This window comes from Neomonachus schauinslandi, chromosome 3 (genome assembly GCF_002201575.2).
Source record: "Neomonachus schauinslandi chromosome 3, ASM220157v2, whole genome shotgun sequence".
Lineage (NCBI taxonomy): Eukaryota > Metazoa > Chordata > Mammalia > Carnivora > Phocidae > Neomonachus > Neomonachus schauinslandi.
In genome coordinates, this window is record NC_058405.1 from 90728285 (window position 1) to 90744464 (window position 16180).

At 41.1% G+C, this 16180-nt stretch overlaps 1 protein-coding gene across 1 annotated transcript in view; it reads left to right on the top strand.

Moving 5' to 3' along the window:
- CLASP1 (cytoplasmic linker associated protein 1) overlaps window positions 1-16180 on the top strand; it is a 262736-nt gene that overhangs the window by 185477 nt on the left and 61079 nt on the right. Inside the window, exons 23-27 of the mRNA XM_044913587.1 lie at window positions 1087-1194; window positions 5885-5947; window positions 8878-8981; window positions 12180-12424; window positions 14444-14507. Of these exons, the coding sequence (XP_044769522.1) occupies window positions 1087-1194; window positions 5885-5947; window positions 8878-8981; window positions 12180-12424; window positions 14444-14507 (584 nt within the window). The remainder of the gene's footprint in view (window positions 1-1086; window positions 1195-5884; window positions 5948-8877; window positions 8982-12179; window positions 12425-14443; window positions 14508-16180) is intronic.

Consider the following 16180-nt stretch of genomic DNA (forward strand, 5'->3'; position numbering starts at 1 on the left):
TCCCACCAGCTATTATGGAGATGGCTATACACGTTCAGTATGCAGAGTCATTTCTGAGTATTTTGCCAGTACTGTGCCTTTGTTTCCTCAAGTTAAATTAGAAAACAAAAGCATCCTGGTCTTATCTGAGCTTTATGGCCAAGTTATGTTAGACCTTAAGCTAGTCATGTGACACTGTCTTCTCAGTGTTTTTGTAACATGATAATAAAGTTACCCACGGATAATCATACAGTAATTGGCCATTCTTAGGTCAGCGGAGGGATCTTTTAACATGAGTATTGGGATTTGTCAGTCCACATACCATTGACAGACTCACGTGTGAGGCTGTAAAGTGAAGGTGCTTGAGTAGGGACCACGGGCAGATCTGTTTGGATTCCCACAGAAAAAGCAGGAATGAATTGTTGGGACCAGTAAATAAAGGGAAAGCAATCCCAACTCTCTATACATGTTGGTTTAGGTAATTAAGTATGTTTGAAGTATTTAGATACTTACTTGAAGTGGGCAGGTTCTCCAGCTGTGTCAGTCCTTAGAACTTCTCTTTGTAAAGAAGCCCAGGCTGAGAGAAGTGAACCCTCTTTCTTTTAATTAGGTAAGTTCATGGATTTCGAGCCTTTATTCTGTTTTTTAATCCAAAATAAATGATCTTTCTGACAACACAGTGTATATGAAAATGGCTTTAGTCATTTATCATCTTGTCGAGCCAGTTTGCTAAAGCCGTAAAAACTGATCATTTTCTAAAAGAGTTTGATCTTGGATTTCCTGGTGCCAGTTTGCTCTTTGGAAAGCTTTCTTTTTCATTTCTTACATTTAGGTATTATTTTGCTTCCATACAAAAACCCACAGCTTTCCGAAATCTTGAGCACAGTCGAGTTTTTATGCAGGTCCTCTCCTGTTGTCAGCATGCCAGTCAGTGAGGCCTCGGCAGGGATAGTCACTCATGATGCACCTGCGCCCCCCCTCCCCCTCCCCCCCCCAGCGCGGACAATGTCATGATTACGTTAACGGAATGTGACTGACGTTTTGTGAGTTTTTCTGTCTTCATTAAACTTCTTCACCTTCTCTGAAACCCCTCATGCTGCACACTAGCACGGAGCAGCCGTATCCCTCGACCCAGCATGAGTCAGGGGTGCAGCCGTAATACCAGCTGTGAGAGCAGCCGCGATACGAGCCCCGCTCGGGGCTTTCCTCCACTCGGTGAGTACACGTAGGCACTGGCTCTCGGAGCAGAGTTCCTTGCCCTGCTCCAAATGCTTGTCCCACACACTGCCAGGTGGAATGACCTGCTCTCCCTCCTCTGCTGTCCTTGTGATCCTTTCTTCTCTCTTTCCTCTTCCTTAGTTCCCTCTGTTGTCCCCTCCCCCCTCTGCATGCTTGAAGTTTGGCCATTTCCAATTTTTATATATTGGAGGAAAAAAACACCACTTCACTCTGTGCCGTTGCCATTTGTGACCACTTGCTGGCCGGCGAGCCCATCTGCGTGGTCACTTCTAACATAAGGGGATGCTCAGTGACAGTGACTTGCTTCTTAAAAGTAGAGCGAATGCCAAGTGTATCTTTTGTCATTGAATTTCAACAGTTGGTTTTGAATTGTACCCGAGGTCAGGCCCTACGTGATTCAGTTCAAAGGTGGAGAAAAATAAAATCGCGATAATGTCTACGACATGAAATGTGCTCAGTTGAGGGGTGATAACATTAAAAAGCTGCATGGATGAAGGTATTAGCCATGCTTTTTTGTGAAGTGAGTCATTTCAATGCTTCCTCCTAAAGCAAGCCCAAAGTAGCTTTTTGATAAGCCGCTGAGGTGTACAGCACAATGCATGACTTTACAACATTTATTGTTAACGAATCAGGTATTTTCATTCTTCCTCGGCTCCATAGGCTGTTTAAAGGCTGTGACCCGATGCCCTCCCAGGGCAGAAATTTACGGTATTTGGTCGCCATAAGGTGGTATTAGTACCATATCTCAGGTCACCAGCCAGGTGCCATTTGGGTTGCTCATCCACCAACCTCAGTCTCTCTTATAGCCAGAGTTTATATTTTCACAGTTTTTAGGATTCAAGAAAAACCGACAGAGAAACCTATTTCCTTTATGGAATATCATGTTTGCCTTTTCTTTTTAGTTTGGATAGTCTAAAATGGACATATACCTCGTAGTGCAAATTATTAATCCCTAGAGACCTCTAGAAAGACCACACACTTTTCACAAAAAAATATTTTGTATTCTCCAGTAATTGTGTTTCAGTTCTTTGCCATTTTGCTGTAAAACTGTCTGTTTTCCTTTTGATAAGCATAGCAGGTGGAAATCATTTTAGAATGTTAGGCCTAGGTCTGAAGTTGTTATATGGAATTATGGTCTGCAGCAGTCTGTTATTTTGACTCTAATTATGTAACTGGGTCTTTCAAATATAAAATGTCACTCCAGAAAGTGGATGATGGATCAGAAACACATAGTCTTAATATTTGCCTCTCTCTGCTCCTAGTGTCATACACTTCTTCCTAATATCATTTTATCCCATCACTATCAATAATCAAAATCTGGATATACTTCCTTATGACCTGCTGTCCTGTATGCAGTTAAAGCCATGCCAGATGAGTCCCTTGACTTAGTCTACCTGATGACCATGAGATCCCAAGTGGGGCGACTTACCTCGTACACATCAGCTATTCCACGGCAATCTGAAGCATCAGAACAGAATTCTCAACAAATTGGGTGGCAATGATGATTTTTTTTTTCCCAAATGAACTGGTGATTTTTCCTTAAGTTAAGGCTGTATATCTCTGCATCCTTGCTGACCTTCTAAACAACCTGTTACATAAGTGAACGATTCAATCTATTTATTGGTTATTTGGTCTCTTAGGAAAGTCCGTGTTTTCATTTCATATACGTACGGGTATTTTTGTTACTGTCCATGGAAGGCAGCCTTTGGAATCCAGCATGTGGTCAGCGGACCGGGCAAGGTGTGCTGAACTCTTGAGCTCCTAATTGAACCCCGAGTACTTGAGTGGTCTAGTCTGGTTTTCACTTTCTTTGGCGAAATGGATCTGCATACGTGTCTTTCTTGGTGACAACCCAGAATGGTGAAATGCACAATCGCTCCTACCAGGGCAGAAGATGTGGATACAGATATTTCCCCTTCCTAACAAACTAGCATCAGCACACGTCTTCTGTTGTGGTCAGGGCCATAGTTAACATCTTCTCAGCTGAATTTTTATGCCATGCCCCCTTTGCCTCCTTGGGTTAAATCTGTCCATAAGACTTTTATCCAATGAGAACAAGAGCAGTGCTTGTGCATACCAGCACCATTCTGAGCAGGTGCAGCTCCTCATGGCTCCTGTTTGCCCTCTGGGACAGGTGTTACTGTCACCCTTTTTTTTACGGATGACGGAACAGAGACTTAGGGAGAGTAAGCTACTTTCTCAAGGTCATACAGCTAGATGGTGGAGCGACGTTTTGAATCCAGCCTGACTTCAAAGCTTGGCTGCTTCCCTGCCTCATTTGAAAGTTTTGATAATTTAGTGTCTTTCATTTGTTCCTCTGAAATGTATTAAATGCTTTCTCTCCAGGCTTAAGCACAGAGAAAGTGTCTAGCAATGTTTCTCAATTATGATTTCCAGGTTTGGAGTTAGGACCTAGGAATTCATAGATGAGTCCCTAAAGGTGGTTCCCAGGGTAACTTGCTGTGCCCTTCAGACAATGTGAAGTTTTCTCATCCTTCTCATTCACTTTAATAATTGTTTCCCACCCCTTCTATAAATTAGTGAGATTTTGTGTTAGTGGCCCTTCAGATCAATTTATATAGCCAACCTTCAGTTTGAAATAAGGGGGGTGTGTGTGTGGAAATAATTATGTTTTGGTGATTCTATATTGGTTTTATGTTTGCGTTTTTATTACAAAGTTATTTTGGACCATTTCCATGGTATGCCTATGTATATGCTGGTTACAGTGACAACTTCTAAGTGAAAGTAAGGGCTCTGCTGTAAATCAGGCTTTGACATAACTGGGTCCACCTTGGATTCCACTGATGGATGTTCACTTGAGAACATGACAAAGGACTCATTACATGACAGATTTACTGTAGAATAGTCTGTTGAAACAGAACCAGGGAACGACTTTATAAGAAACCATCAGGTATTGCTTAAAAGCTATTTTCAGTTTAAACTAGGATATGGTGCTGATACGTTGTACAGTAAATGGTATGCTTCAGTCTTAAAATGTGTTTTGCCAACTTCCTTCTGTAAGGAAAGCAATTATTTTATATCTGTTTTAGAGATTGCCAGTTTATTTGTGTGCATCTTGAGGAGTTAGAAATTTTCCTTTTGCAAGCTGGTAAAAATTTGTCTTTGTCGACCAGGTAACCTTTGCTATTTAATACCACTTAATACCCAGATATGTGCATTTTCATAAAGTGACATGAGCTTGAAAAAATAAAATTATAGGAGCGCCTGGCTGGCTCAGTCGGTAGAGCATGTGACTCTTGATCTTGGGGTCGTGAGTTTGAGCCCCCTTGGGTGTAGAGATTACCTTAAAAACAATCTTAAAAACAGTTATATTGAAGAGTTTGAGGTTCTGGTATTTTATGATGAAATGAAAGTGTTCACACGTGCAGGATACTGTACTCTCGTAGCGTGGGTGAAAAGTAGCACTGCTTGCTATTACTTTGTTAAACCTTGTGCGTTTTCCCTGGTACGACCACCGTGTTCTTTCCAGAGTAATGAATATAAGCACACAGTCTTTGGGGTTTTTTCCGGAGGTAAGGAAAAGCCATATGTTGCATGGCACTCTGCTCAGTAAGTTCATATTTTGAACCAAAGCCTATTGTATGGTTCTTCCTGAAAGTAATTCTCTGTGCGGACGGAGTTTAGCTCAGAGTTCCTCAGATTGCTGAATTAATACGCGTATTATGAATACTTGCTAATACAGTAATATCTGACGTAGACCTGTAAACTGGCGTTGACTGGCAGCCGTCACTGCCACCGCCAGCACCAGCAGCACTACTCCCGTTGCTCCCACCATTTACTCAGTGCCCGGCACTGCTTTAAGTGCTCTGTGTCTGAGCTCTTGCAACTCTCTCCACTCCCAAGAGGTACGTACCACTTTTAGCACCATTTCCAGCCGAGGAAACAGACACAGAGAGATGTAGCGCTTGGCCTCAGGTCCTCCAGCTGGTTGTGATCACACCAGGATTTGCCCCCAGCTGCATTACAGAGTGGTTGCTCGTAACCAGAGTACTGCAGATGCCTCGCCAGGGAAGCTCCTTAAGCCTGTTACAACTCAGTCTCCAGCAGTTCAACAATAAGTCCATTGATAATTAGGGTATCCGTGCAACAGGAGAGCAAAAATTTGGGGGAACACGGAATTTCATTTGTTGAGCCCCTTTCTCGTGATTTCATCCTATTTCTGTCCAGATAACATGACGAAGTTCTATGCTTTTGTTTTTGGTGCATGGTTGCATATGCATCACGTACCGATGAGGCATCTCGTGAGCTGAGTAAATAATCCATTCTCCTGCTGTTCCACTCGGTATATAGACGGCGCTCTGTGACTCCTGATGTCCTTCATGTTGCATATCTCCATTAACGGCTCATTGAGGCTTCGTGGCGTGAATATAAACCTGGAGTCTGAGCTCAGCTGGTGCCTAAGGAACACCGCAAAGAGTGCCTTTGTCATGCCTGTGTGTGTGTGCTAGCCCTGTGAGAGCCAGCAGGCTGCCGTAGAGTTTGGGGATTGGCACTTGCTCTCCATTCATCTCCAGCATCATTTCCTTTCATGAGAAAACATGGCCTTGTTGGGAGCAGTCTGTGTGTTCCCTTTGGACTGTGGCATTTCCTGTCTGGGGTACTTCTGTGTTAATCCTGTGGGTGTTGCCGTTCCTTTTACCTGCAGCCTCTCGACGTCATTCCAGGTCCACTAGTGCCCTCTCCACTGCTGAAACTGTTGGGCAGTCAGGTGAACAAGTGCTAACTGCATGCCTTGGCTTCTTCATATGTTCCAGTTTCGCACCCATTTTCGCATTTGTTTTCATCAGTGTCGGCTAGCACTTGGCATGTCCGCCCTTCATATTTGTTTTCCCCAACGTGCTTTGATTTTTTTAAGTTGTTGAATGTTTATGGTTCTGTTAATAGGCCGTAGATGCTTTATAGCCTTTTGACAACATCATTTCTCCAGTGTTCATGTTTATGTGAAAACAAAACAAAAACACAGGGAGGGGCTTCTACCCCTCTTTTGACTCCCTCCCGAAATAGGAGAACAGTCACCGGAAATAGGTATCCCGAAAAAAAGTCCCTGTGGGGAAAGAGGGGATGGAGGTCCCCCGACAGTCTTTCATTTCACAAAGGCTTTGCTCCCAAAAAGTGTTGATTACTGATGTTAATTATTAGTGTCAAGTTCTGATTACTTGGAGGAACTGTTTAGTTACTAAATGTTCCAAGTCCTAGCGTGCATGATTTCATATGTATAAATATTTGTCCTAAAACTTTTACGGAAAAACAAGGTCACGATTCAGGTAATCAGGTCAGGCGGCAGGTAGCCTTTGCAGCCTGTGGTCCCCAAATGTTCCGTCCCAGCCCGCTTTAACGATACCAGAAGTGCCCCGGTCAGCCATTGGGGCAAAAAGTAAGCATACTGAAATGCATCAGTTTGCTGGATTTAACGGACATCATTTTTATATGATAACTACAGTTTTCTTACCTGAGTAAGGCATTATGTATTAAATCACAGCCTGTTGATGGGGACAACTGTCACCAATTCATGGAGTTATTTTCTCTGTTCTTCCTCTAAGCGAAACGAGCTATGCTTTTTATTATGCACACTCTGAAGGGTACAGTCCCCTGAAAATCAGGGGCCAGACTGAGGGCACAGTCACACGTATCCATCTCTTGGGAAATGGAGCTTCATCATAACATCAGAGCAGTGAGTGTAGAACAGACTTTGCTCTGGTGAAAACAAAAGGCTTGTAACTTTGCTCAGATCCAGACAAACATTTCCCCTTCAGATTTGAAATTCAAATGATCTATGATATATATCCAGTGATCTGCAGTCACTGTGTATGGCAGAGCTGTACGCATCTGGGAAGCACAGAATAATTGCATTGTTCTTACAGTTTTAATTTTCTGTCAAAAAATTTTCTGTCAAAAAAAAATCAGTATTATCCCTGGAGCAAGAATTGCTGGCATGAGATATACTTTTTTTTTTTTTTTTAATTTTTTTAGATTCTGTTTTATTTAAGTTTATGCTGGGTAATTTTTAAATGGCTTACAACTGAAGTATTTTCATTTTGTTACTCATAAATCCCTTACTATCTACCCTTTTTTAATGGAAAAAAGACTTGAGCAAAGATGTATAAAACCATATGCACAGCAAATCTCAAATTTACACTTGTTTCATATGTCAACTGATTATATATATGTATATATGGGGAGAGATCTAGATATAATTGCTTTGTGGTCTCTTAGTTTATATGGCACATTTAATCATCTTTTAAACAGAACGGCTAAGACAACATACAGTGTGACCAACAAGTGCATTAAAAAAGGGGATAGTATAACATACAATTTTTGTTTCTTTATAAAAATTCATGACTGTATAACGTTTTGGTTAGCAGTGTTTAAATATTTTCCCCTTTCGGTGGCGCTGGAAGGTGTAATTTTTGAAATTGACATTTTAAAAAAGCTAAGTAACACCTCACTTTTAGAGTTCTTGTTTTCTAAAGAACTCTTGTTACATATCTAGAGTTTTAAATATATCACTTTATAAGAAAGATCAATTCACGTAAAACAGATTTAGCTTTCCTTTTATTCTAAATGCTTCATTATGGCTAATAGAGAGGGGTTTTGTTTTTTTTTTCTGTCCAAATAGTGTCTTACTTGTTCACAAAAAGAAAGCATTTTTTATCTTAACATTTTTCTTCAAAGGTTTTTTAAAATACATTAGGATTTTAAATAAGAAATGCTTGCCAGTAAATAGTATGATACACTTAGGGAGTATAATTTATATGAACTTTTTCCTGTTATAGCTTTAACTTCAGCTCTTCTTAAGGAAGGCTGCTCTCCTGACGTAATGCGGCTTTTAAAAAGCTAGTCTTCATTGTCCTTGATCCTTAACAGGCTTAAAATTATTGAACTGCTGAAATCTATTTTAAATTCTTTGGATCATACCCATTGTGTTACATGTTTAGACTATCATTTGAAAATCCTTTGAGAGACTCAGGAAAAATGTATACTACTGTTATCTGAATGATTAATGTTTTGCAGTGAAGATGCTAGCATTTTGTGATGATCATTGAAGAATTTTAATAAACTGATTTTTAAATAACCTTTGGTGACACAGGCATCATGAACAAATGCCAAAAATTAATTGAGCTCAGTTAATGACAGTTAAACAGTCGTGACACTAATGAAAATTTGCAGAGATCAATTGAATTCATTTGTTTCAAATTTTAACTTTTTATTACGCATTGCATTAGAACTCTGTCGTCAAACCGTGAAGCTTTCTAATCAGTTTGACCAAACATCAGGGCCAACTTTGCTCCAGAGGGAACACTAAATAGATTAAAAAACTCCGCCCATAGCCCTGCTCACTTCTCTAATAAGTTCCCCTCTCTCTCTCCCATGTCTCAACACTTTACAAAAATAAAACATTAAAGAGCCATTTCAGTTGTTAGGATGCTTTGTGGCACGACAGTATTAAATATGGAACAACCTCACCTCTGCCGCCGGTAAACAAGTCTAGTTAGAACTGTAAGTGAGGGGTAGTTCCGATTGGCTAGAGACTTTCCAGTGCCTCTGTCCAGTAGGTGGGAAGAGGCAGGAGCCCTTGCAAAGAATTGAGAAAATTTGAATTAAAGTGACATATCTTTCGGTTTTGTTTTTCTTAAATAGACCGGTTTGGGCTTGGCCAGGCAGGAAGAATACCTGGCTCTGTGAATGCCATGCGAGTTTTGAGCACAAGTACAGACCTTGAAGCTGCTGTTGCCGATGCTTTGGTAAGAGTCTCAGTGTGTGCAGTCTCTTTGACTTACTCAGCCACGGTTTTCTCTGTCTTACCAGAAAATCGCCTCCAAATCAGGGTACTAAATCACCCTGGGCACTCTGTAAAATTGTGTAAATACTGGGTAAACTGATATTATTATCACTTTCTCTTTAAACTTCTATCCCTGTACCTAAGTGAAAATTGGCCCTATACAAAAAATACTCGCGTCAGGTGTTCATTCTGTGCTCCTGTATCAAGGAAGTTTTGATGGCATTGGGCTTCTTTTTTTTTTTCCCCTTTTTCTCCATTTTTTTTTTCCCCCCCAGCGTTTCCTTTTTTCATTCTCCTGCTTCTATTGCTTTACAGGTTCTAATGGCATAGCCTAAACATATCATTATAATAGTAGGTAACAGAGTTTGTTGTTTGAAAATCTCGCACTGATTCCATGACCACACTAGTAGTTCCATGCGATTTCACCTTTGTTTGTCTTTAAAAATGAGTCCTTATTTAAGGAAACTCCTAAATTTTAATGCCAGTGAAGTCTGAGGATATAAAGCACTGGTGGAATATGTTTTTGCCTCATTGTAATGGAATATCTTAAAAATATATATATAAAGTGATTAGAGGTCCTTCAATTTGTGGTCAGATTGCTTTTTAAAGATGTATTTCAGCTGGTAGTGACACTGCCTCTGGCATACTCTGGTTGACGTGCTCAGCATTTAAAATAGATCCCCTTTAGAACTGTCTGATCTCTGGCCTTGCTTGTGCTGTTTTAAGATATATTGTCTCTGTGAGGAAAAACGTATTATAACATCCTGCTTTCAGACCCAGAAGTTTTAAACCCAGCCCTGTTTTTCATCTGGTCAAAATGTCACAGTCTGTGGCTAACAGGGATTCTCACTTTCATCCTATCCTGTGTTGCCCTCATTTATTCTTGCTCAGTCAGATTTCTTTGACAAGCGACTGTGAGCAAGCAGTTTGCCACTCTCCTGATGCTTTTCCTGTAAGCAAGGGCTGCCTGGCCAGCTCTATTCATCAGCCTTCTGTGTAGAAGGGCTTTTTTTCCTGGCAGGTACTGGCGTTCAGGATAATTGCTCTAACCATGGCTTTGACTTCAGAGTCATGAGCTGGAACGGAACTCTGTGAAGCTATTTTTCCTTCCAAGCTGCAGCACTGAGAATCTGTCTGTTATTTATTCAGAGACCCCATTAGGAGGTCAGAAGGGTGGGAAATGATGGATGTGCAAAACCCTTAGTTAAATGGGACTTCCAGTTAAGACGGGGGAGTTCCCTCATTCTTTAAAGAACCGCCCAAGGGACTGTGCACAAAGTTCTAGGAGGCAGAGTCGGACTTGAGAACTTGAGCTTGGGCTTTCCTTGACTCGGGCTTTTCTCTGAGCTCTAGCTCTCAGTCCACTCAGGCTGCCCTGATTACTCTTTGTCCAAACTGCTTGGCCTCCCCGAGTGACCTGCTGCGGAAGAGAGAGAGCGCAAGAATGGTACATAGTGTTTGCCTCCCAGGGTAGAAGCCCCAGGGGCAGACAGAATCTAGTGTAGGAACAGACAGGAGAATTAACGGTGACTTTCGGGATATACCTCGGTGATGTGGGAAGAGTTTTAGCATAGCAAGAAGTGTAGCGAGTACTGGAAGGCGTTTCTAGGAGGTGTAGGAAGGGCTAGGTAATGCCATTGTGAAAGCGTTCTGTTATTATTCACTTGATATGAATCGCTTGCTAACCTATATTTTTGGTTTGCTAAGATATGTTTTGCTGTACACTTTTGTTGCAAGAACAATCCCCACATATGCTTCTGACATAATTCTCTATGCTTTTTCCCCATCCTTCAATATTTTCCTGCCTACAGCTGTTAGGAGACTCCAGGAGCAAGGTACCAGTGCTTTTAACTTTTGTTTTACAACTTCATTTTTTTCTGTTGCGAGTATATTTCCTTTAGGGGCTAGTGAAAGCAACAAAGCATGTAGCGTAATTAGAAATTCTGGTCTGAATTATGATTTTGTCGAGTCTAGTGAAGCTGTTGTTAGTGATGGAATAAGTCTCCTCTCTCATCTGTTCTAGTGGTTTTCTTTTTTTTTTTTTTTTTTGAATCTCAAGCTCTACTCCTTCTATCAGTGTTTTATTTTATTAACCCAGTTTGTGTCTACTCTGAATGTCATTACTATTTCTTGAATGGATATATTCAACATTTTTCTTATTTTATAAATCTAGTTTGTATATATGTATATATATATTATATAAGATGATTCTATAATTTATCATTCTAACAAGGATACTTCTGAAAGTGAAAGGGGGTGCTACTTACTCATAACTCTGCTGGGACAAGAGGCATAAGGCAGAACTGTCCCGAGCAAGTTATGGTGGATGGACAAGCCATACATTATTAGAAAATTACGTTTGTGAAAGAAAAAAAAAAAGACAAAAGAAAATTGCATTTGTATGGTTTCAGCCAATTAACTTTTTTTTTCTTTTAGGGGAAAATTGTATTTTATCAGTTTAATAGCTGTTGCTATATTATTTATGGGTTTACCTTACAGTTTTGTATTCAGGGTAAGAGCAACGAGTGAAGGGTCTGCAGGAAGCCTATTTGTGTTCAGATAATTTAAGCATCCTTTTACTTGGGCTACTCTGTCCCTGACATTTCAGTTTCAGGCTTTCTTGAGGAAGCATGGATATGCCAACAAATTTTCCCACAGACCCTACCCACGATAGATTGCTTCTGTTTGCGAAGGGCCCGGTGGGGGCGCATACCTGCAGGGTGGCAGGGGCTCAGCCAGGTTAGTTCACACATGCTCCCAGCAGGCATGTGGGAGGTAGCATTCTTGTCATTTCAAAGATGAGGAAAGCGAAGCAGGAAGGTGAGGAGCTTTCTGAAGTTCCTCAGCCAGTCAGTGGCGCCAGGACTACCACCTGAGTCTGCCCCACTGCGAAGTCCACACACCGTCCTAGAGACCACACTCTTCCGTCTCTGCTGTGGACCGCTCTGCCTGTTACTTACTATCCCGACTGGATGTCTGCTTTTCTGTTTTTATTTCCCTGATCTGTGAGCACAAGAAAGTGTGGTGCGTGCGTGCGTGTATGTGTGCGTTCGTATCTTTTTACCTTTAACTCTGTTGTTGATTTTGTGTGGTGTGACTCATGGTCATTTCACCTTCCCATGTCTTCCTCCATCACCCCCACCTTCGTTGGATCTGACAGAAGAAGCCTGTGAGGAGGAGGTACGAGCCGTATGGGATGTATTCGGATGATGATGCCAATAGCGATGCCTCGAGTGTTTGCTCTGAGCGCTCGTATGGCTCCAGGAATGGTGGCATTCCCCATTATCTGCGGCAGACTGAGGACGTAGCAGAAGTTCTCAACCACTGTGCCAGTTCCAACTGGTCAGAAAGGAAAGAAGGGCTTCTAGGCCTGCAGAACTTACTGAAGAGCCAAAGAACACTGAGGTGAGGACAAGGAGGCCAAGGTTGTAAGCCAAGTTTTAAGTCCCATATTACACTCAGCAGTGGGTTTAAGGGGGTTCCCTGTCATTCAAGGAGTCCTTACAGAGTTCCTGGCGCAGGGGCAGGCACTGCGGGTGCTAAGATGACTAAGACATGGTCTTTGCCTTCCAAGGACTTTGAAATAACTGACAAATACTCTATTAGGTTTATAAAACATTTGGTTCCATTACAGTTCATATTTATCGGCTAGGTGTTATTTGAGAAGTCTTGATACAGTTTGCAAGTTAGGTAAAAAATAACTCTGCTGCTTGGTATGGTTCATTATACTTTGGAGTAGTGGGTAAAATCATAGCAGTCTCAGCCTAAAATTTTGTAATATATGCATACATATAGCTTATAAATGTGCATAGTAACCTCATACTAAAATGGAGTATTTTAAAGTAGTACCAACATTATTACTAGAGTTGATTATTTTGCTTTTTTCCTTGTTTCTATATCTCACAAATTTTCTAAAATGAGCATGTATCTCACATACCATAACAGTATATGTTTATACCATATTTCATCAAATCTGAGGCACCTTTGACACACTGCTATTTTACATCCCTCTAAGAAGAAATGCTGCTTATTAAACCATGGCAGTACTAATATGTCTTTGATTATAAGATGAATCTCTAAATTACAGAGATGTTAAAATGTGAAAAATTGGGCAAGTTAGAATCCCTGAAATACAGATATGATGTTCTTTGGAGATTTTTTTTTTCTTTTTTAAAGATTTTATTTATTTGAGAGAGAGAGAATGAAAGACAGAGAGCATGAGAGGGAGGAGGGTCAGAGGGAGAAGCAGACTCCCCGCTGAGCAGGGAGCCCGATGCGGGACTCGATCCCGGGACTCCAGGATCATGACCTGAGCCGAAGGCAGTCGCTTAACCAACTGAGCCACCCAGGCGCCCCTGGAGATTTTTTCTAAGATAACTTGTGAGAGTGGATAAGTTTATGATCACGGATGGGCTCTGCACAGCTAAGTGAACCTTGACTAGTGGATCCCTGTGCTGTAAGTGTGCCCATCTGGTCTGTCCGACTCCACCCTGCCATGTTCGTATCTGTTACGTGCCATTCCCCACCCCGAGAGGTCTTAAGAAGTTTTGTCATATGCTTTCTGAAATGCACATAGCCTCTAATGCTCTAGTGAGCTGTCGAAAACAAAGTGAATCGATTAAAAAAAAAAAATGAGGATGGTTTGTTGAGATGATTATTCCTCAAGAATCTGCTTAATTCTGGAGATCCTGGTTTCTTGATTTTTAGTGTTCACCAAGTATCCATTGAAGAATCTCTAGAAATCTGTTGATTGGCATTGGTCTAACTAGATCGCGTTGTTAATAATGTTAAAGGATCATCGAGCCAACTGTCTTCATCTGTATGAAGGGGGGGATTACTCAAGGGTAGTTTAGGGAAGAGATGATGATGCTTATTCAAGCCTTGAATGAAAAATGGGACTCCGTAGTATAGGTAAGGGTCAGAAAAGGCAAAAGGGCACTAACAGGAAATGAATGTTTGCTTGGTCTCAGCAGTTGTAGGAATGGCAGCATTTCCTCCTTTAAAGCTCCCTGTGGCCATTTATTTGATACAGATCTAAAGACATGCGAGTACTTGGTAGCAAAACTGAGATTAAAATCCAGGTCCGTCTCACCCCAAAGCACATGCTTTTCCTACACTTTATCCCATTGCCTTTCATCTGTGGCAGGTGGAAAACAGACCTCAAATGAAATGAGCGGGGATTTAGTTCAGGGCTTTGCCACTCCCATGTGTGCGAACTTTGGTAATCACTCTCTGAGATTCAGTTGCCTCATTTTAAGTTGAGAGTCAAACTGTCATGGTTTTATATTTCTGCTTAATTTCATCATGAATTTTTAAATAAAATGATTCGTTTATGAAAAAAGCTTTAAAAAAGCTGTCACTAATCTCAGTGTTGACTCATTAAATTCTAAATTCATTTATTTATTTCCATTTTATTCCCTCTAGTCGAGTAGAATTGAAAAGATTGTGTGAGATCTTCACCCGAATGTTTGCTGACCCTCACAGCAAGGTAAGTCTGGGACTCGTGCCTGCCGATGCGCCCCCGCATGCCCATGTGAGCTGTATAATATACTACTTAAGAGTGAGAGAGAATTCCCCATAGCGCAGTTTAGACCTTACAGATATAACACCAGCTTCAGCAATAGTTTATGTTATATCTTTTAAAAAAGACTTCTTGGGATCTTCACATGTCCATAAAACTTGGAGCTAAATAAACTAAATAAAATTTAAGAGTTAACGGAAAGAATAAGATATAGTCATATTCGGATGCTTTGGGGTACTTCCTATTAGCCAAACAGTGGGCTAGGTGCTAAATTAAACATCATATTCTAATGCAATGCCTTTTTTTTCTTAACAGAAATGAAGAAGATAATCAAGTCTATAATTATTTTTTTTTTTGTACCCCATGTAGAATTTGTCTATATAGGACAAGATAAAAAAAATAGAAGCATTTGTGTAATGGATTTATTGAAAAACCAGGTTAAGCTATTTCTCCAAATAGAATTTTCCTCTCCCCAAGAACTTGCTCAATGGTGGCCACCTAGCTGGCATCCACACTCCCGGGGTCCAAGGAGTCCACTTCTGTTAAGAAAAAAAAGGAGAGCACCCAGGAGTGGTGCTGAGAGAGGGACCCTTTACAGAAGCTTGCTTGGAGTCTAGATTTGAAACAAATACCATTAGTTTGGGAGGAATCCTAGTTGGATGCTTTTAGAGAAAGAAAATGGGATTGAGTTTATTGGGCAAATTTAAAGGATGGATAAAGGACAGGACCAGAAGTGCAAAATTTGGTAGAACCTTAAGTCAGCATAACCAAATCTCATATGTTTGACAGTGCAGGATTTCATGATCTCAGACCACAGTTTTCCTAGTAAAAATGGTCTCGTTAAGTCTTATGGGGAGAAGGAGACCTGTCATGGCCAGAAAGTCCAGCCAGTTACTGGACCTCCTTTCCTTTCCTGCCCTTTCTCATCGGAGTCATCAGACATGCTCTATCCAGTCATTCAGCACTCAGTACTCGCTCTGGGCTAGGGACACAGAAAATAACACGGGACCCCTGTTCTTTGAGATGCTCATGGGAGCCTAGGAGAATGAATGTGGGGGTTCTCTTTTTTCTGCAGGGGGCAGGGGGTGGGAGACAGCAGTTCTCCTCGGTACTGGTCTTGAAGCATGTCTTAAAATTCCTGTGATGAACCTCACAGCAAGGTTAACATTAACAACATAAGTAGAATCCAAGAAAGGTTGAATTCTAGGGCCAAAGAGATATCCAAAGATAAAATTATCACGATTTTTCTCTAAGATAGTGTTTAAAAGCAGGAAGACTGGGGCACCTGGGTGGCTTAGTCAGTTGAACGTCAGACTCCTGATCTTGGCTCAGGTTTTGATTACAGGGTCATGGGTTTGGGCCCTGTGTTGGGCTCCATGCTGGGCGTGGAGCCTACTTCCAAAAAAAAAAAAAAAAAAAAAGACAGGAAGATTTTAAGCATAAGATATATAAGAGTTAGAGCATAAGGGATGTTAGGTAGTATGGAGCATTGATGAAATTTCTGTTACCTGTCACCTCTAGATTGCTGATTCAGAACCAGAATGTGAGGATAAAGAAGGAAATTTGTTTCCATCAGAAGGCTCTTGTACAGTGAGTTTGGAGGTCTCAGTTTAGTTAATATTTGCTAGCTGCCTTTGAGC